Below are 21,294 nucleotides of genomic sequence, written 5' to 3'. Positions count from 1 at the left end.
ACCGGAAGCCAGATTGTAAGCGGTCGAAGAGGGAGCAAGAAGAGAGATGGGAGGACAGTTCAAGGTAGACGTGTTGTTCCAGTAGCTTGGAGGCATAGGGGAGAAGTGATATAGGGCGATAGCTAGATACAGAGGATGGGTCAAGAGAGGGCTTTTTGAGGATAGGTGTGATGGAGGCATGTTTAAAGCTTGAGGGGAAAACACCAGTTGTTAGTGATAGGTTGAAGAGATGGGTTAGGGTTGGGATGAAGACTGTGGTGAGGTTTGGGATGAAGTGGGATGGGATCAGGTCAAGTGCAAAGTGGTGAGATGTGATCTTGAGAGTAGAGTGGAGAGTCGATCTTCTGTAATGGTGGAGAAGTTGGTTTTGGAGGTGGAGGGCTGGGAAGTTGGGAGGAAGGGCAATGGGGGTTGTTGACCAAAACTGTCCCTGATGTTATCAATCTTCTGCTTGAAAAATGAGGCAAAGTCTTCAGCTGAGATGAGTGGGGAGGGAGGAGGTGCTGGGGGACGGAGGAGAGAATTGAAGGTGTTGAATAACTGTTTAGGGTTGTGAGACAGGGAGGATATGAGAGATGAGAAGTAGGTTTGTTTAGCTGTGGCGAGTGTGGTCTTGAAAGTAGTGAGGGACTGTTTGAATGCGATGCAGTGCTCGTTGGAGTGGGATCTTTTCCATCTGCGCTCAGCAGCCCTGGAAGCTCGCCTCAGTTCTTTGGTCAGGCTGGTGTGCCAGGGCTGTCTGTTGATTTTGCGAGCTTTGGTATGTGTAAGTGGGGCAGCGGATTCCAAAGCTACAGCTATCGTGGTGTTATACAGAGAGGCAGCGGCATCCGCATTGTGTAAGGAACTTATATCAGTGAGAGGGAGGAGGGAATCAGAGAATGAGTGTAGGTCAAGGTGTTTAAGATTTCTGCGAGGGTGTGAAAGTTTGTGGGGTGGGGATTGTAGACATGGAGTGGAGAGGGAAGAGAATGTTAGAAGGTTGTGGTCAGAGAGATGAAGAGGAGAGTTAGAGAGGTTAGATAGGGAGCAGAGGCGGGTGAAGATGAGGTCCAGTGTGTGGCCATCTTTGTGGGTTGCTGTAGAAGACCATTGAGTGAGGCCGAAGGAGGAAGTGAGAGATAGAAGTTTAGTGGCAGCTGAGAGGGAAGTGTCAATGGGGATGTTGAAGTCGCCCATGATGATAGTAGGGATGTCCGCAGAAAGGAAATGAAGTAGCCAGGTGGTGAAGTGGTCAAAGAAGGTGGTGGCTGGCCCTGGGGGGGGGGGGGGGGGAGCCGTAGATGACAGCCGGTTGGAGGTGGAGTAGATGCGCTCAGAGTGCACCTCAAAGGAAGGGAGGGTAACAGAGGGTGGCAGTGGGATTGGGGTGAAGGAGCAGGTATCTGGCAGGAGTTACATCCTGTATTATACCCCAGAGCTGCACTCACTATTCTGCTGGTGCAGTCACTGTGTACATACATTACATTACTGATCCGGAGTTACATCCTGTATTGTACTCCAGAGCTGCACTCACTATTCTGCTGGTGCAGTCACTGTGTACATACATTACATTACAGATCCTGAGTTACATCCTGTATTATACCCCAGAGCTGCACTCACTATTCTGCTGGTGCAGTCACTGTGTACATACATTACTGATCCTGAGTTACCTCCTGTATTATACCCCAGAGCTGCAATCAGTCAGCATCCTGGAGTGAGAGTCTTCCGCATAAAGATCCCGGGTAATGATTTGTGGCACATTTCGGGATGATTCCCTTTTTTGTGGAGCGGAATATAAGACTCATTAATGAAATTGATGATGATGATGATGATGAAACGTGCCTCCGTGCAGCGAGCGCCCACTGTGGGGTTTGTTTCGTGTGACGCTGTGCTCCATAATTAGGACACTTTCCTGACGAGGTGTGACTGCTGTATATCCCGGGTAGGGACCCAGCTCCATCCTCTGGAGTGGGACATGAGGGGACATTAGAGCCTCAGCGTCTAATTACTGAGCTAATTAATCAAATCAACGCTCGACACCTTCACTAATGATGGAGAGCGGCATCTGCTGCCAGGAGGGGACGCGCTGATAAAAAGGAGGACTGGAGACCCGCGGACATGGGAGCCATCCAACCGTCAGTCCTGGACGCCATCGGACATGGAGCAGCCCTGTAAGTCCTGTGCGGCCCATAGACGAACGCGTTTCAGGCAGGATGGATAGAGAACATTTAGGGGGCAGGAAGCCGACGCTCTAATGGGCAAAAAACACAAGTTGTCCCTTATCATAAGATAGAGGAAAACATGCTGAGTACTGGGGGGTCTGACACTTGGGACCCCCAGCAATCCTGCGATCTGGAGGACAAGGCTCGAATTTCTCCACCAGATCCATAATGAATAAATCGAGCGGAGGTCGAGCACGTGCACCACCAGGGCGAGGCGGTCAGCTCCAGCTCGGAGGTCCCAGGGCAATTTGTAGTGAGTTCTCTGCCTCCTCAGGATCAGCACCATTCCTCAGGTTTACTCTTCCTATGTGTGAGTGCTGCATGCCTGAATAGTATATAGTGCAGCTAAAAAAAAAAAAAAAAAGTTTTTCCCCCCCTTTTACTGGTGTCGAAACCTGGGGTGAGTCTTTAAGGTAACCGGATAACTCTGAAAACGCCATTTCCCTGCAAATATGAGGTTAATCTGCAGAGTTAGGCTCTGTGCACACATAGCAGAAAATTTCTGCTTAAAAACCGGACTCCCTTCCCAGAAACCGCGCGGTTTTTATGAGTTTTTTTCCGCGCGGTTCCAGACCCATAGAAATAGCCAGAAATGCGGAACAATCCGCGAAATTAATGAGCATGCTGCGCTTTCTGCGAAGCGTTTTTTTCGCGGTAAAAAACGCATCAATACGCACAAAAATTGCAAAATGCATAGAAAAGAATGGGAAGCTTATTTTTAGCGGCTTAATTGGCAAATCCGCTAAAAAAAAACAAAAAACCTGCTGTGCGCACACAGCCTTACAATACAACCTGAAAGTCCGGCATCCGGGAGAAAATGAGGTTCTATTCTCCAGGGAGCTGCCGGCTTTCAGTCACGGGGACGAGTACGGAGCGATTACTGACAGCTCGCATTGCACATGACTGAAAGCCAGCGGCTCCCGGAAAGAAATAAAGTTAATTTTCTCCCAGTAGCCACATTTTCTGTGTTATTATTGTTATAGCGCCATTTATTCCATGGCGCTTTACATGTGAGGAGGGGTGTACATAATACATACAAGTACAGTAATGTTAAACAATACAAGTCATAACTGGTACAGGAGGAGAGAGGACCCTGCCCGCGAGGGCTCACAATCTACAAGGGATGGGTGAGAATACAGTAGGTGAGGGTAGAGCTGGTCATGCAGCGGTTTGGTGGATCGGTGGTTACTGCAGGTTATAGGCTTGTCGGAAGAGGTAGGTCTTCAGGCTCTTTTTGAATGTTTCGATGGTAGGTGTGAGTCTGATATGTTGTGGTAGAGAGTTCCAGAGTAGGGGTGATGCGCGAGAGAAATCTTGTATGCGATTGTGGGAAGAGGAGATAAGAGGGGAGTACAGGAGGAGATCTTGTGAGGATCGGCGGTTGCATGCAGGAAAGTACCGGGAGACGAGGTCACAGATGTATGGAGGAGACAGGTTGTGGATGGCTTTGTATGTCATGGTTAGGGTTTTGTACTGGAGTCTCTGGGCAATGGGGAGCCAGTGAAGGGATTGACAGAGGGGAGAAGCTGGGGAATAGCGGGGGGGACAGGTGGATTAGTCGGGCAGCAGAGTTTAGAATAGATAGGAGGGGTGCGAGAGTGTTACAGGGGAGGCCACAGAGCAGGAGGTTGCAGTAGTCAAGGCGGGAGATGATGAGGGCATGGACTAGGGTTTTTGCAGATTCTTGGTTGAGGAATGAACGGATCCGTGAAATATTTTTGAGTTGAAGTCGGCAGGAAGTGGAAAGGGCTTGGATATGTGGTTTGAAAGAGAGATCAGTGTCAAAGATAACCCCGAGGCAGCGAGCTTGTGGGACTGGGGAGAGTGGGCAGCCATTTACTGTAATGGATAGGTTCATAGGGGGGGTCACATGAGATGGGGGAAAGACGAATTGTTTTGTCCATATTAAGTTTTAGAAATCTAGCGGAGAAGAAGGATGAAATAGTGGACAGACATTGAGGGATTCTGGTTAGCAGGGAGGTGATATCTGGGCCAGAGATGTAGATCTGTGTGTCATCAGCATAGAGATTAACCCTATATGTGCACGTGAATCGCATTTTCCGAGGTAACGGGTTCTCCTTACCCCTTTAACCCCCAGAGCTTTTTTTGGTTTTGCATTTTTGTCTTTCGCTCCCCTTCTTTCCAGAGCCATATCTTTTTTATTTTTCCGTCAATATGGCCATGTGAGCGCTTATTTTTTGAATGACATCATTGGTTTTACCATGTCGTGTACTCGAAAAAAATTCTAAGTGCGGTGAAATTGCCAAAAAAAGTTCAATCCCACACTTGTTTTTTGTTTGTCTTTTTTACTAGGTTCACTAAATGCTAAAACTGACCTGCCATTATGATTCTCCAGGTCATTACGAGTTCATAGGCACCAAACATGTCTAGGTTCTCTTATCTAAGTAGTGAAAAAAAATTCCAAAGTTTGCTTTAAAAAAAAAAAAAAAAAAAAAAAATTTGCACAATTTTCCGAGACCTGTAGTGTCTCCATTTTTCGTGATCTCGGGTTGGGTGCAGGCTTATTTTTTTGTGTGTCGGGCTGACGATTTTAATGATACCACGTTTGTGCAGATGCGTTCTTTTGATTGCCCGTTATTGCATTTTAAGGCAATGTCGCGGCGACAAAAAAAATAAATATTTCTGGCGTTTTGATTTGCTTTGAGGTGGGCTCGCCGCCGGAGCCCACCTCAAAGCAGGGGACACTGGCCGCTGACGTACTATCCCGTCAGCCGTCAGTAAGGGGTTAAAGTAAGGTGCGTTCTATTCGGATGCATTTGCTGGTTGCATGCGCTCCGTATGCTGTTAGTCAATGGTTTCACTAAATGTGTATTCTTCTAAGTAGTGGTCACCTGTCCGGGGGATAAGCCGTATCTTCTAGACCAGTGCGGTCTCTTGGCTAGGTGCACAAGCTCGACCACCGCTCCATTTATACAAGCACCCTCACCAATCAAGAGGTGATCACCCATCCTATGCATAGACGCTACTCCTTAAGAAATACACCTTTAAGAGCATGCATTGCAGATTTATGCACCGCATGGGCTGGAAGATTTCAGTATGTTGCTGCTACGTAGGTCCCGTCACCCAGTGTAGCCCCGGTCGTTCGTGGCATTATGGTGGGGAGTGTAGGACTGCACCGCATTCCCCAATTAGCTCCTCCCAGGGGAGAACACGGCTGCATACATAACGCAGGTCCGTGAGCATCCATAGCGAGGGAATAAGGACACATTAGCGCAGGAGGGCAGCACCTCGCGGCACTACAACTCTCAGCATGCTCCTAGGATGTTTTCACACATTTTGCTTGGAGGTTCGACTACAGACTGTTATGCACGGACTGGACGCGGGTCTCCGAGGCTGCAGCGCTCGTATCAGGAGACCCATGGCCGGTCCGTGCATCGTCTGTCCATCGTCATCTAACGCCATCCTTCTGTCTCCAGAATAATCGCACAATGAACGTCAGCGTCACCGACTTCATATTTACGCTGAACATCCCTTACACGGCGGCCGAGATTGTGATCGCCTTCACCGCAGCCTTAGGCAACATCCTGGTGTGCGTCGCCGTCATGCGAGACCGGAAGCTGTGGACGGTGACCAACTATTTACTGGTGTCCCTGTCGGTGGCGGACGTGTGCGTCGGAGCGTTTGCCATCCCGTGTGCCATCCTGACGGCCATCGGCATCCCCCGATACCACCTGGAGCTCTGCCTGCTCATGCTGTCCATCCTCATCATGCTGACCATGAGCTCCACCTTCAGCCTCCTCGCCATCTCCGTGGACCGCTACATCGCAATCCTCAACCCCCTGAGGTACAAGAGCATAATGACCCCCAGCAACACGCTGACCCTCATCGTCACAGCCTGGATCGTTGCGTTTCTCAGCGGGCTGATGCCCCTGATGGGGTGGCACAAGCCCCGGCCGCTGCACGGGTACTGCGTCTTCGTCCACGTCATCGACATGACTTACCTGGTGTATTTCTTTTCTTTAGTCTTCTTCTACTTGCCGGTGATCATTATGCTCGTCATCTATACCCAGATTTATTTTGCGGTGAGGAAGCAGCTGCACGGCACCGTGGCGGGCATGCAACAGGGCAATGCGGGCAAACAAGGAGCGGGGATGAAGGAGTTCAAGACGGCCACGTCCCTCTTCACCATCATCTTCTTCTTCATGCTATGCTGGGCTCCACTGCACGTGATGAACGGCGTCAGCCTGCTCTGCCCGGACTGCTACATCCCCCCCGAAATCCTGGACACAGGCATCATCCTCACACACGCCAACTCTGCCCTCAACCCTGTCATGTACGTCTACAAGCTGAAATCCTTCAGAAAGACCTTCAAGAAAGTCTTCCTGTGCAAGGACGGGGCGGTCGCCCCCAGCAAACGTCCCCATCGGGCCTCCATTGCTCCTCTACACGGATAAGAATCATTACAGGGGCTCTAATGGCTTATATCAGAATTAGTCATAAAGGGATTGTCCGGGCGTCTAAGAACGATGACCTGTCCATAGGATACGCCATCTACAACGGATTGTTGGAGGCCTGACAACTAGCACCTCCACCGATTAACTTTGGGGGGGGGGGGGGGGGGTGCTGAGAGTCGGACCCCCGCCAATGTACAAAATCATCAATATCCCTTTATAAGTCTCTGATATCATCTACCTCAGTAAGTCATTATCACAGCGTGTCTATATCCATTTGTCTAGTGTGTACAAGCACCAAACACCGGTGTCCAATGCAGATCTCACTCATATTGTACGTGTGATAATAAGCCTCAAAAATAAAAGATTAAAATAACTGGATTATTTCAAAGATAACAATGACTAACAGCAGACATTACTGTGCTCACGAGGATGTCAGCCTGCGCTCCAGACTCATCAACAACACTCTGGTTTTTTTTTTTTAGTTATATTACAACCATTTACCACTTTTTTAATACGTTCAAGTTTCTTTCCTGTACTGATATTATACTCCAGAGCTGCACTCACTATTCTGCTGGTGCAGTCACTGTGTACAAACATTACTGATCCTGAGTTACATCCTGTATTATACTCCAGAGCTGCACTCACTATTCTGCTGGTGCAGTCACTGTGTACAAACATTACTGATCCTGAGTTACATCCTGTATTATACTCCAGAGCTGCACTCACTATTCTGCTGGTGCAGTCACTGAGTACATACATTATATTACTGATCCTGAGTTATATCCTGTATTATACTCCAGAGCTGCACTCACTATTCTGCTGGTGCAGTCACTGTGTACATACATTACATTACTGATCCTGAGTTATATCCTGTATTATACTCCAGAGCTGCACTCACTATTCTGCTGGTGCAGTCACTGAGTACATACATTATATTACTGATCCTGAGTTATATCCTGTATTATACTCCAGAGCTGCACTCACTATTCTGCTGGTGCAGTCACTGAGTACATACATTATATTACTGATCCTGAGTTATATCGTGTATTATACTCCAGAGCTGCACTCACTATTCTGCTGGTGCAGTCACTGTGTACATACATTACTGATCCTGAGTTACATCCTGTATTAAACCCCAGAGCTGCACTCACTATTCTGCTGGTGCAGTCACTGTGTACATACATTACTGATCCTGTGTTACATCCTGTATTATACTCCAGAGCTGCACTCGCTATTCTGCTGGTGCAGTCACTGTGTACATACATTACATTACTGATCCTGTGTTACATCCTGTATTATACTCCAGAGCTGCACTCACTATTCTGCTGGTGCAGTCACTGTGTACATACATTACATTACTGATCCTGAGTTACATCCTGTATTATACTCCAGAGCTGCACTCACTATGTAGCTCTGGTCCGGGGTTACACACTTACCCGCTCTCGCTCTTCACTGCCGGGAGTTTGGCTTTCAGACCCTCCTTGTCTTCTGCATTGAGGATACTGAAGCCCTTCATCTGGGCGGCGCTGTACATAGCGAGGAACCCAAGTTCTTCCCTGCGGCTCACAAAACAATCCGGGTGATACCAGCGGTCGATCATGCCCAGCTGAGGCCGTTCCACATCCACACTCTTTTTGGATAATCTGACCTGACCCTGAAGAGGAAACATACACAGGTCAGCGAGCGAATCATGTAGAGCAGCCTCATGACACCCTGCCCTGAACAGCACAGCCTATGCCCAACGTCACACCACCCTGGCCCCCAGGTATAGTGGAGTGGCGGGGGGCTCCTGCTGCAGCCAGTTGCTTTACAGTCAGACACAGGATGGAGCTCAGGTAAAGCGAAATCTTCTGCAACCTAGTAATACGCTTTCCCACACTATGCCCCTAGTACAATCTAGGCTTGTTTACAGTAAATAGGATCATTCCTAGGCTGTAAGTTCTACTAATGTTTGCCGAGAAAGCAAGCCTGGAGCCAAAACCGGTATTTTTCCAATATGGATTTGCAAATAAAAGTCTGCATGCCTGCAATCAGCACTGCAGGGAGCTCACTGAATGTAATGCTATTATTTAATGAGATCTGTATAACTCTGTATGCAGTGAGCTCCCTCTAGTGGTGGCTGTATAAACATGTATGTAGTGAGCTCCCCCTAGTGGTGGCTGTATAAATCTCTATGTAGTGAGCTCTCATTAGTGGTGGCTAGAGTTGAGCGACTTTTGGTTTTTTAGGGTCGCGTTTCGTTTCGTGAAACCCGACTTTTCCAAAAGTCGGGTCGAGCAAGATCGTCCGATTATAGGGAAAAGTCGGGGTCGTCCCGAAACACGAAACCCAATGTAAGTCAATGGGGAATAAAAGTCGGCAGTGAGAGGAGGACAGGAAACACACCTACAGTGCCCATTTGAATGCCAAAAGCATCAATTCTTCTTACTTAAGCTTGTCAACCTTAATTAACTTCATAATACAAGTTACGCACTGAAAAATGGGGGTTATTTGGCTAAATTTGTGGGGGGGGGGGGGGGGGGGAGGGCTGGCTGCAGGTTTTCATGTGCCCTGGGCGAAAGAGCGCCCCTTTAACACATACCACAACTCATCATGCTCCGATACGGCAGAGAAATAGCGGTATAGTACAATGAAAAATACCTCACTTTTTACATCTCATGATGAGGCCCATCTATTTCTCCATACAGAATCATTGGTCCCATATAATGTTTGAAACAGTATATGATGAGCTCCACATAATGCTACAGTATATGTTGGTCCCCATGGATGAAGCTCCACTGTCTTATGGGCCCAAATAATGCTCCAAACATAATGGGCCCCATTTCTAATGCTCTAGTGTATAATGGGCCCTGTAAATGCTGCTCCAGTGTCTGATGTCCACCTTTGGAATGTTCCAGTGTATGGTGGGCCCCATCTATCATTCTCCAGAGTATAGTGCTCCCCAAAAATTGCTGTCCCAACATTGAAAACAATCAAATAAGTCTCCTCGCTAGGGAATCCCTGTACTTGTCTGGACAGGTGCTGTAGCTTGCTTAACAGCTCGCCAGCCGTTCTCACACCCAGTATGGATTGCATGTGATTGCACAAAGGTTAGAAAGGGTACCGTATCCCCGGATAACATGTATGGATAGCGTACACATTCAAAATATATGTCTATACAGCATGAGGCAGGCTCAGACGGTGTTAGGCCCAGTATGGATTGCACGTGATTGCACAAAGGTTAGAAGGGGTACCGTATCCCCGGATAACATGTATGGATAGCGTACACATTCAAAATATATGTCTATACAGCATGAGGCAGGCTCAGACGGTGTTAGGCCCAGTATGGATTGCACGTGATTGCACAAAGGTTAGAAAGGGTACCGTATCCCCGGATAACATGTATGGATAGCGTACACATTCAAAATATATGTCTATACAGCATGAGGCAGGCTCAGACGGTGATAGGCCCAGTATGGATTGCACGTCATTGCACAAAGGTTAGAAGGGGTACCGTATCCCCGGATAACATGTATGGATAGCGTACACATTCAAAATATGTCTCAGGAGGCAGGCTCAGACGGTGTCAGGCACAGTATGGATTTGACGGCCCAGATTACACAGCGGAGGAGCAGGGAGAGGTAAAGATTGCAAATGCTGGGGCCCTGGCAAAGCAAGGGGGGCCCACTCGTGGGCGTCGGTACTGGCACTGGGCCCCTCATAGTACAGCGGTGTGTCTGACGGCGGGTGTGCACCACCACCGTCAGAGACACTTGATTGCACTATGAGGGACCCTGTGCCAGTGCCCAAGAGTCGGCCTACCCACCTGTCCAGGGCAACGGCACTCGCACGGTGTCGTGCGCTAGGTGGTGACCCCGGCCATGGGGGGGGAGGCAGCACAGTTAGGGAGTTTTAGAAAGTGGCATATGTTGATGTTGGACATTCAACTGATGCAAAAGGCGAAATAGGTGAAGTACCAGGAAGAGGTGGACCAAAGCAAGCCATTTTTCTGTCACCCTGTGTGTCATCAGGGGAAGGTGGGACAAAATCCTTGGAAACCCATGCGTGGTTCATTTTAATGAAGGTTAGATCATCCACATTTTGGGTTGACAGACGGGTCCTTTTTTCCTGTCAGGATTGATCCAGCTGCACTGAAGACTCTTTCCGATAGCACACTTGCAGCTGGGCAAGCGAGCTCCTGTAAGGCATATTGGGCCAATTCAGGCCAGGTGTCCAGTTTAGCGGCCCAATAGTCAAAGGGGAATGACCTGTGTGGGAGAACATCGATATGGGAGGAAAAGTAGTTTGTAACCATAGTTGACAACTGCTGTCTCCTGTCACTTTCCATCGATGCAGTATTACCAGTTGTGTGAGCGGTACTTGAAAAATCAGTCCACAACATTGTCATGAAACCCCTGTCTCCAACGCCACTTCTGCTGTGTGCACCACGAACACCTCTGCCAAGCTGCCCCCGGCCCGTACGGCTCGTGTGAGAACCATCACCGCTGCTGTGTGCTGGGAATGCCTCAAGCAACCGATTTACCAGAGTTGCTTGTTTATTAGCCAATATTAGGTCAAGGTTCTCCTGTGGCATGATGTTTTGTAATTTGCCTTTATAGCGTGGATCCAGGATGCTGGCCAACCAGTAGTCGTCATCGTTCATCATTTTGGCAATGCGGGGGTCCCTTTTTAGGATCTGCAAGGCATAATCTGACATGTGGGCCAATGTTCCCGGTGTCAATGATGCACTGCGAGTGCTGGTTGGAGGAGCACTTTCTGGCAAATCCACATCCCTCCAGTCACGCACAAACCCTGTACCAGACCTTGCCACGCCAACATTTTCACTTGCCCCACGAGATGCATCCTCCTCCCCTAAGTAATCATCCCCATCATCCTCCTCCTCCTCTTCTTCCTCCACCTCGTCCAGGAGAGGTCCCTGAGCAGACAATGGCTGAATGTCATCAAGGATTCCCTCCTCCTCTTCCTCCTCATCAACATTGGCTGCAGACGCCTGCTCCTTAAGGTGCGTCAAAGTTTGCATGAGCAGACGCATAAGTGGGATGCTCATGCTTAGGATGGCGTCGTCTGCGCTTACCAGCCGTGTGCATTCCTCAAAACACTGAAGGACTTTACAAAGGTCTTTCAGCTTCGACCACTGCACGCCTGTCAACTCCATGTCTGCTCTCAAAGTGCCTGGCCGTGTATCCTCCCACAAATGCATTATGGCCTGCCTCTGCTCGCACAGCCGCTCCACCATGTGCAGGGTGGAGTTCCACCTTGTTGCAATGTCGATAATGAGGCGGTGGTTGGGAAGGTGGAGCAATCGCTGCAGCTTCTGCATACGAACGGAGTGTACAGGCGACCGGCGGATGTGCGCGCACAGTCTTCGCACCTTCTGGAGCAGGGCTGTTAACTCCGGATAATTTTTGAGGAAGCACTGCACCACCAGGTTCAAGGTGTGAGCCAAGCAAGGTATGTGGCTGAGTTTTGAAAGGGCTATGGCTGCCACAAAATTACGGCCGTTATCACTAACTACCTTGCCTGCCTCAAGATGTACACTGCCCAGCCATGACTCAGTTTGTCGCTTCAAGTACTCGGCCAGCACCTCGGCGGTGTGTCTGTCGCCCAAACACATCATCTGCAACACAGCCTGCTGACGCATTCCACTAGCTGCTCGATAGGGGGACACATCGTGTGCAACAGTGGCAGCTGCAGATGGAGTGCTCGTACGACTGCGCTCTGTGGACGAGCTTTCGCTTCTGGAGGAGGAGGAGGAGGAGGAGGGTCGAACGCCTACAGCCAACTGTTTCCTATACCGTGGGCTAGGCAGCACTGTCCCACCACCGCTGTCCCCTGTGGACCCTGCATCCACCACATTAACCCAGTGCGCAGTGATGGACACGTAACGGCCCTGGCCATGCCGACTGGACCATGCATCAGTTGTGAGGTGCACCTTTCCGCTCACTGACTGCTTGAGTGCATGGACAATGCGGTCTTTCACATGATGGTGGAGGGCTGGGATGGCTTTGCGAGAGAAGAAGTGGCGACTGGGTAGGTCATAGCGTGGTACTGCATAGGCCATGAGTTCGCGGAAAGCTGTGCTTTCCACCAACCGAAAGGGCATCATCTCAAACGAGATTAGTTTGTCAATGTGGGCGTTCAAACCCAGTGTACGCGGATGAGAGACTGAGTACTTTCTTGACCTACTCATAGTGTCTGGGAGGGTGAGCTGGACTTGAGAGCTGCATATGGTGGAAGTAGCGGTGGACAGGGCGGACTGAGAGAGGGTTGATGATGGTGATGGAGTTGGTGTTCTTTCTGATGGCCTAGAATCAGTCTTTCGTTGATATAACAGTGGGATTCCCTGACTGCTGTGGTCTTGCAACGACACCTCAACATTTGCTGCTGTGCTAACCGGTGGGCTTACAGTGGGAGAAACAATGTAGCATTGCTGACTACCTTCGTTGTGATCAGTTGCACATGTGGCACTTGAGGTTTGGTGTTGTGTCCATGCTTGCAAGTGCATGCTGGTTAAATGTCTAAGCATGCAACTGGTATTCAAATTTTTCAGATTTTTCCCTCGGCTAAAGGTTTTTGCGCACTTCTTACAGATAACCTTGGCCTGATCATGAGGATTTTGTTCAAAAAACTGCCACACTGCACTCTTCCTACTTTGGCAGACATTTTGCGGCCTAGCACGCTGTGATCTTTTGACCCTCTGGACAAGCTGTCCAGCAACTCTTTTGATGTTTGGAACCTGTCTTTGGAGTGCTCCGGGCCTGCCAGATAACAGCTGTTGCGATGTCGATGTCTGCTGTGGATGCTCCTCATCTGAGCTATTGGAAGCAGCACCCTCTTTCCCCAATGGATGCCAATCTGGGTCAACAACTGGGTCATCCATCACCTCCTCTTCTATGTCATGTGCACCTTTCTCTGTGTCACCGTGTATGGTGGTATAGTGTGCGGGAAGGGGCACCTGAGTCTCATCAGGGTCAGAATCTGGCTCTGTACACTGCGAGGACAATGTAGTGCTCTGAGTGAATGTACCAGCAGAATCATCCATCAGCGGCTGTGCATCAGTGCACTCCATGTCAGATTCATCTTGGCCTGGGTAATTCACCATTTGACTTGATAATCCAGGCATGGTATGTGAAAACAGCTCCATGGAGTAATCAGTAGTATGGCCTGCGTCATCCTTCAATCTTGGTTGGGGTGAAGGACACAAGGAAAGGTGTGGTTCATGAACATGAGCCTCCAATGACGACTCAGTGCTTTTACTTTTTACAACTGAAGAAGAGGAGGCGATAGAGCTGGAGGCTGAGTCAGCAATGTAAGACAAAACTTTTTCCTGATGCTCTGCCTTTAAAAGCGGTTTGCCAACTCCTAGAAAACTAAGCGTTCGAGTCCTTATGTAGCCAGACGATGACGCAGGGTCAGCACCTCCTGCATTCGGTCCTATTTTGCTCTTGCCACTACCATCAGATCCACCACCAACACCATCATTACCAGCTGCCAACCCCCGCCCAATTCCACGGCCTCTTCCACCAGCCTTCCTCATTTTTGGTAGAAATGTAGACAAAATCCAACAAACTATATAGTAATGTAAAACAAGGTACAAGGTGTCTATAGGACAGGGGAGTTTTAGAATTTCTGCACACACTTGTGGACAGTGGACACTTGTGGATTGTGTGCGGCCCACTGATATCTGAGCGCTATGTGACACGCTCGATGGCACAGCTGTGACCAAAGTGACTAGAGGATAAGGGAGATTTTGAATCTCTGCGTACACTTGTGGACACTGGACACTTGTGGATTGTGTGCGGCCCACTGATATCTGAGCGCTATGTGACACGCTCGATGGCACAGCTGCCTGTGACCAAAGTGACGAGAGGATAAGGGAGATTGGATTGCTTTTAAAAAAGCAGTTTGCGGAGCAGTGGGTAAACAGCAATGCCAGCGTGTCAGGAAGCCTTAGAAGGCAGCCCAACAACCAACACCACTGATACACCACTATATAGCCTCCCCTTGCACTGCACACACAGTGACTTGTGTGTTGTGCAGGCCAAATCGCTAGCAGCAGAAGCAGTTTTTTTGTCTTCTTCCCTGCCTAACGCTCTCCCTACAGAATCAGCAACCTCTCCCTATACTAAGATCGGCAGAAGTAAGATGGCGGTCGGCGTGCACACCCTTTTATACCCCCTGTGACGCCCACCAAAGCAAGCCAATCACTTGCATGCCCTTCTGAAAGATGGTGGTGACCCGTGCCTATGTCATCACGTTGCCCACAGTGTCCGTGGATCCTGATTGGCTGAAAAAGAGCGCAAAACAAACTTTTGAAACGCGACTTTGGCGCGTAAGTCGCCGACCTCATCCTAGGGTCGGGTTTCGTTTCATGAAACCCGACTTTGCCAAAAGTCGGCGACTTTTGAATTTTTTCGACCCGTTTCGCTCAACTCTAGTGGTGGCTGTATAATCTCTATGTAGTGATCTCCCCTAGTGGTGACTGTATAAATCTGTATCTAGTGAGCTCCCCCTAGTGGTGGCCGTATAAATCTGTATATAGTGAGCTCCCCTGGTGGTGGCTGTGTAAATCCATATGTAGTGAGCTCCCCCTAGTGGTGGCTGTATAAATCTGTAAGTAGTGAGCTCCCCTTAGTGGTGGCTGTGTAAATCTGTATGTAGTGAGCTCCCCCTAGTGGTGGCTGTATAAATCTGTATGTAGTGAGCTCCCTCTAGTGGTGACTGTATAAATCTGTATGTAGTGAGCTCCCTCTAGTGGTGACTGTATAAATCTGTATGTAGTGAGCTCCCCCTAGTGGTGGCTGTATAAATCTGTATGTAGTGAGCTCCCTCTAGTGGTGACTGTATAAATCTGTATGTAGTGAGCTCCCTTTAGTGGTGGCTGTATAAATCTGTATGTAGTGAGCTCCCCCTAGTGGTGGCTGTATAAATCTGTATGTAGTGAGCTCCCCCTAGTGGTGACTGTATAAATCCGTATGTAGTGAGCTCCCCCTAGTGGTGACTGTATAAATCTGTATGTAATGAGCTCCCTCTAGTGGTGACTGTATAAATCCGTATGTAGTGAGCTCCCCTTAGTGGTGGCTGTGTAAATCTGTATGTAGTGCGCTCCCCCTAGTGGTGGCTGTATAAATCTGTATGTAGTGAGCTCCCTCTAGTGGTGACTGTATAAATCTGTATGTAGTGAGCTCCCTCTAGTGGTGACTGTATAAATCTGTATGTAGCGAGCTCCCTCTAGTGGTGGCTGTATAAATCTATAGTGAGCTCCCTCTAGTGGTGACTGTATAAATCTGTATGTAGTGAGCTCCTTCTATTGGTGGCTGTGTAAATCCGTATGTTGTGAGCTCCCCCTAGTGGTGGCATTAAGAACCTTCTTTTAGCAATACAATGTATTTGGCACCATATATTAGGAAAATGGAGCCAAGATAGAAATATATAATAAAGGTGAGTTTTTTTTTTTTTGCACAGTGCATTCTACATCATTCGCCCGTTACCTTCTCTATCTTTTCCCCGCAGCCTTTGCAGGTGCTTCGGTTGGACTTTGCATATTCAGCTGCAAAATCATTCAACGTCATACTTGCTTTACCGCCTTTCCCTTCGCCTCCGGGTCCTGCAGGGGGAGAAGTTGTCAGAACAAAAATATTCACCCCTCTTTCGGCACCATTTTATGCCAAGGAGGGCAACATTTAAATGAATTGACCCCTAATAACTGCACAGATCCTTAAAAAAAAAAAAAAAAAAAAAGAGATGAGGTTGTGTCAAGAAAAAAACACTAATGTTTCCATTCACTGACAGCAAACAGGGCCGTGACAAGCTACTGTAGCATGGAGAGGGCGAAGTCATACAGAGGTGGTGTGATACTGGAAGGGCTTTCATCACCCCCATCCCCAGCTCTCGGTGCTCCACTAGAGCCCACATACAATTTTGTTCTACGCCCGTAGTTGGAACCAATGACTGAAGGTTCAAGGCATCCAGGGGGCTAAAGAAAAAAAGTTTGAATCATTAACTTTTCCAATTCAAGCAAATTAAAAATATATAAATTTGGTGACAGAATGTCCATAAAAGTCTAAAATAATGTAACCCACTGTGTGTAAAAAAAAAAAAAAAAAAAAAAAAAAGTTAAAAAGGAGGTCAGAATTCTAAGAGTAAATTGAAAGGTTCCAGAAGTCTTTGTTACCCAGATCTCCCCCCTCCGCCATACCTCCGGACATTCCTCCGGTTTCGATCGCCTTCTTGATCATCTCCTGGTCCTCCCAGCGCAGCTCTGTGAAGCCATCGATTTCCGCATTGGACAGGACTCGCGCCCGTTTCCAGAAGCAGGAGTAGTGGTGCCAGTGTGGGACCTTCCCATCAAACATGGGGGACTGTACGGGAAAGCAAACAGTTACTATCACATGGTCCTGCGGCCACCCCGCCAGACAGAGCCGCCCCGGCGCGGCCACCCCGCCAGACAGAGCCGCCCCGGCGCGGCCACCCCGCCAGACAGAGCCGCCCCGGCGCGGCCACCCCGCCAGACAGAGCCGCCCCGGCGCGGCCACCCCGCCAGACAGAGCCGCCCCGGCGCGGCCACCCCGCCAGACAGAGCCGCCCCGGCGTGGCCACCCCGCCAGAGAAATTGCGGAACATCTCAGAATGCATCTAACCAGAAGAAGGGCTGATAAGTGAAAACAATCGCTGAAATATCACACTTCTTCTATCCACTTAGGTCTGATCAGTGGTATAACGTTTATACAGTGCTGGCGTTAAATAGTATATAGATTGTTTAAAAAAAAAAAAAAAAAAAAGCAATTTACAAAATTCTCAGGCGCTGTATACACGAAACGGTAGAAGTATTTTCGGTGCCAGGTTTTGTTTAAATATCACTATCTTTACTGAGTTTTATGATGGGGTGTTTGCTTCTAAAGTGGTGTCTTATCTCACCAAAATGTACATATAATTAACATATCTAATAACGCTGCCCATGGAGACAGTGGTCTGTAGCAGTGGTCTCTTCAGTCCAGGTGAAGCAAAACTAAGGACCCCACAGGGACAGGTCATAGCCCCCTCTGCAGGAGTCCAGGGACCACCACAGGACACTGAACCAGTCAGCACTATGGAAGCTAACCGCAGCCTATTGTTCTCTGTTATCAGTCATCAAGGGGGACGAATAGGAGGCAGCGCAAAAAAAAAAAAGTCCCCGTCCCCTCCCCCATAATCATTACTTTACATAATGAAGGAACTACAACGCCCAACATGTAATCTAAAACTTACTGGCAGGACACTGCTCTTCTGTCCTGAGTGACTGCAACAGACTATAGTCCGTATAGAAAGCCTATAGGGGATGAGCTGCCCCCCCATCATCCCTGTGACTACCCCGCCCCTGTTGGGCATGAACATACTGCTTGGGATTCAAGACTGCACTTCTGGATCCAGTCTCTAAATGTCGATGCATAAGTTCACACATCCACGTCCCTACAGTAATGGAGATGCGCTGTGTAGTATCACGCCTGGGAATCCTCGTTAAAGGGGTTCCAACATTTGTGGGACAGACATTTTTTTAGTACACGCATGGATTTGGGGAGAAAACATTTTTTTCCCCCGTTGATTTTTATTACACCTTTTGCCATGTACGGATGGTTTCCTCGCACATTCAACTTTGATGTGGTCATAAATCAGCTGAGGAAGTCAGAGAAAAGAACGAAAGTTATTCCGACCATGGAAATATAGTTTTATTTGCAAAGCACAGGAGGTTTCTTTTTTCATCTGCACATCCAGCTTCACAGCGCTGAGTGGGCTCTCCTATACTTATCTGCTAAACCTCTATGTTACAGCAGCGCCCCGCTCCTCCTCCATGCTGCAGGCCCCTCGCCCCGCGCTCCCTGATAGACATAAGAATTGGTTTGTTGAGATCTGTGTCTATGGATGAGGTGACCACTGATAGTTTTGCATGTAGTGACTGTGACCCATTATTTGGCCAACATTCATTACCATTTCCAAACTCCACATTTCAATGGTGGCTCATGGGGATTTTCGGCGCAGGACCATGCACAGCAGAGCATAGAACGGCTGCGCTGCTGCTTTATTATGAAAGTAGCAAATCAGTGCAGAATTCCAATAGTATTTGCACACGTGATTAGTTCTGTATATACAGAAAACGGAGACCGGTATGAATTTGGGAAATAACCCTTTAAGGCCTCCAAGCACAGTAGATAAAAGCCGGCCCTACCCTCCGATACTGGTGACATCTGACAGTACAATATGTACGGGGCCTCTCGACTATTCCCTTTTGGATTGCTGAATTCCGGTGGTCGATCATTTTCTCCTTGAGGACACGAGTCGCTGCCAGGAGTCGAGCACCATTTGTCCCAGACAACACAGGTGAAGGATGTTCGACAAACGACCATTTTTGCCGACTGTAGTCTAATATGTCTGGGGGCCTTTACAATCTCGGAATGAGCTCACTGACAGATTCTCAGAAAACTCATTAAAGCGGCTAGCGATAGAAAGTGAAAAAACAAACAAACGCCAAGTACCAATTTTCCTAGTACCCCACTGTAAATACAATTGTACAGTCCCAAATAAACGCATTTAGGGAAAGAAAAACAAAATATTGACCCCAATGACAGACGACCCCTTTAAGCACATATGCTGTATGTTAAAAAAATAGCATTTTCTGACCCGGCTTCCAGACGCCTATGTGTGAGCGCGCCCACCCGTGTGCATACTGCAATCCTAAGGTAATAAGATGACCATTACTCCTGACAACTCTCCGCAAGGGCTGCGGATAACTCTGCTTCAAAATGGCATTCTAGAAGCGGCTGCGTTGGCGGAGCACCGTACTACTGGAGACCCCCGTAGGGGACACCTGGCAGCACGTCGTCACATACGGCCTGCCGGGGGTCTGATGCGGCAACCGTGAGAAATCTGTAGAAGTCGTATGCAAATCAGGCAGGAAGTGGCAGGGAGGCGTGGAAGAAGCAGCCGTGTACACGGACATCCACGCCCCTGCCCTTCACGACTGCTTCCACTACCTGAGAAATTGCAAAAATCTGTGCACCCCGTGGAACAATCACCGGAATGTAACTGATCCTGCAATTCAGAAACTTACACTTAAAGGGGAAGATCCAGAAAGGCCGAAATCTACATAACAGTCACAAAAACACTCTGGCATCATCACTGAAACCGGGCGTGAGATCGATGCAGCTTATTGCACTGGGAAAACCCCTTTAAGTGCCTGGGAATAGTTTTACTAATAGAACACCCCTTTAAGTGCACTGGAATAGTTTCACACCTGCTTCAATCATAGAATCATAGAATCGTAGCGTTGGAAGGGACCTCCTGGGCCATCTGGTCCAACCCCCTGCTCAAAGCAGGATTCGCTAAATCATCCCAGTCAGATGTCTGTCCAGCGTCTGTTTGAAGACTTCCATTGAAGGAGAACTCACCACTTCTCGTGGCAGCCTGTTCCACTCATTGATCACTCTATCTAATATCTAATCTGTGTCTCCTCCCATTCAGTTTCATCCCATTGCTTCTAGTCTTTCCTTGTGCAAATGAGAATAAAGTTGATCCTTCTACAATGTGACAGCCCTTTAGATATTTGTAGACAGCTATTAAGTCTCCTCTCAGTCTTCTCTTCTGCAAGCTAAACAATCCCAAATCCTGCAACCTTTCCTCATAAGACAGGGTTTGCAGACCGGTCACCATTCTGGTCGCTCTTTTCTGAACTTGCTCCAGTTTGTTGATGTCTTTTTTAAAATGTGGTGCCCAAAACTGGACACAATATTCCAGATGAGGTCTGACCAAAGAGGAGTAGAGGGAAATAATGACTTCACGTGATCTAGACTGTATGCTTCTGTTAATGTAGTTTATTGCATGGGAACCCCGCTTTACATGCACAGGAAAAAATTTACATGTAGAGCACCCCTTTAAGTGCAGGAGAATAGACCTTATTGCACCCGGAACACCCCTTTAAGTGCATGCTGCCGGTCCTGCTGCGGAGGGCACGTTATACCGGAAGTGTCCCCCCTGACCCGGGCACACGGCTCTGTACGGAGCCGCCGCCTCCCCGTACCTGCCTGACGCCACCCGACCCCGCAGCCGCCTGATTACCTGCACCATGATGGCGAGGCGCAGCGACTCCTTGGCGATGCTATCCCCGCACTTCTTGCACGAGGCCCGGCCGCTCTTGGCGTACTCGGCCCGGTACAGCTTCTCGGGGGCCTCGGCCATGTCTGCAGGAGGAAGGGATGAGCCGGTCAGGAAGCGGACACACTACACACAGGGGCACGGGAGCACCAGCGGCGTGCAGCCAGGAGCCCGCCACACAACGGAGCAGGCAGCAACAGCCGAGCACCGAGCGCTCCCTGCACCTCACACTGCAGTCTGCGGATCGGCCAGCGACTACTCCCCCCTGCTGAGCAGAAGAGGCTAGAACGAGGAGATAACGGGGCTGGGGCGGGACGTCACGTGGTTGGGGGCTGTTTGTGTTTTTCCTCTCGAACCACGTGACTGCTCATCATAGCCCCCCACTAGTGTCACAAGAAGGGGCCCCACTGTCACCCCGCAACATGGTGTCCCCCAGGACAGGAGCCTCAGAGCTGTGCTTAAAGGAGACCTTCATTAACCCCTCCATGACTGGGCCGTTTTTTTCACCACTTTATTATTATTATGCATTTATATAGCGCCATTTATTCCAT

The 21,294-nt window shown here is 48.9% G+C and overlaps 1 protein-coding gene and 1 pseudogene across 1 annotated transcript in view; one reads left to right on the top strand and one right to left on the bottom strand.

The window, feature by feature from the left end:
* The window catches only part of PARP1 (poly(ADP-ribose) polymerase 1), a 48,664-nt gene extending 27,625 nt beyond the window's left edge, over positions 1–21,039 (bottom strand). The window contains exons 1-4 of the mRNA XM_073556385.1: positions 20,708–21,039; positions 16,818–16,980; positions 16,111–16,226; positions 8,056–8,273 (exon numbers count right to left, since the gene is read on the bottom strand). Coding sequence (XP_073412486.1) covers positions 8,056–8,273; positions 16,111–16,226; positions 16,818–16,980; positions 20,708–20,827 — 617 coding nt within the window. The 5' untranslated portion in view covers positions 20,828–21,039. The remainder of the gene's footprint in view (positions 1–8,055; positions 8,274–16,110; positions 16,227–16,817; positions 16,981–20,707) is intronic.
* LOC141060139 (adenosine receptor A1 pseudogene) lies at positions 5,654–6,619 on the top strand (annotated as a pseudogene).
* Positions 21,040–21,294: the final 255 nt, after the last annotated feature.

This window comes from Dendrobates tinctorius, unplaced genomic scaffold (assembly GCF_039654945.1).
Source record: "Dendrobates tinctorius isolate UK_male_01 unplaced genomic scaffold, ASM3965494v1 ptg000232l, whole genome shotgun sequence".
Classification (NCBI taxonomy): domain Eukaryota; kingdom Metazoa; phylum Chordata; class Amphibia; order Anura; family Dendrobatidae; genus Dendrobates; species Dendrobates tinctorius.
The sequence above is the reverse complement of the archived record's forward strand: the minus strand, read 5'-3'. Positions and strand labels throughout refer to the sequence as shown.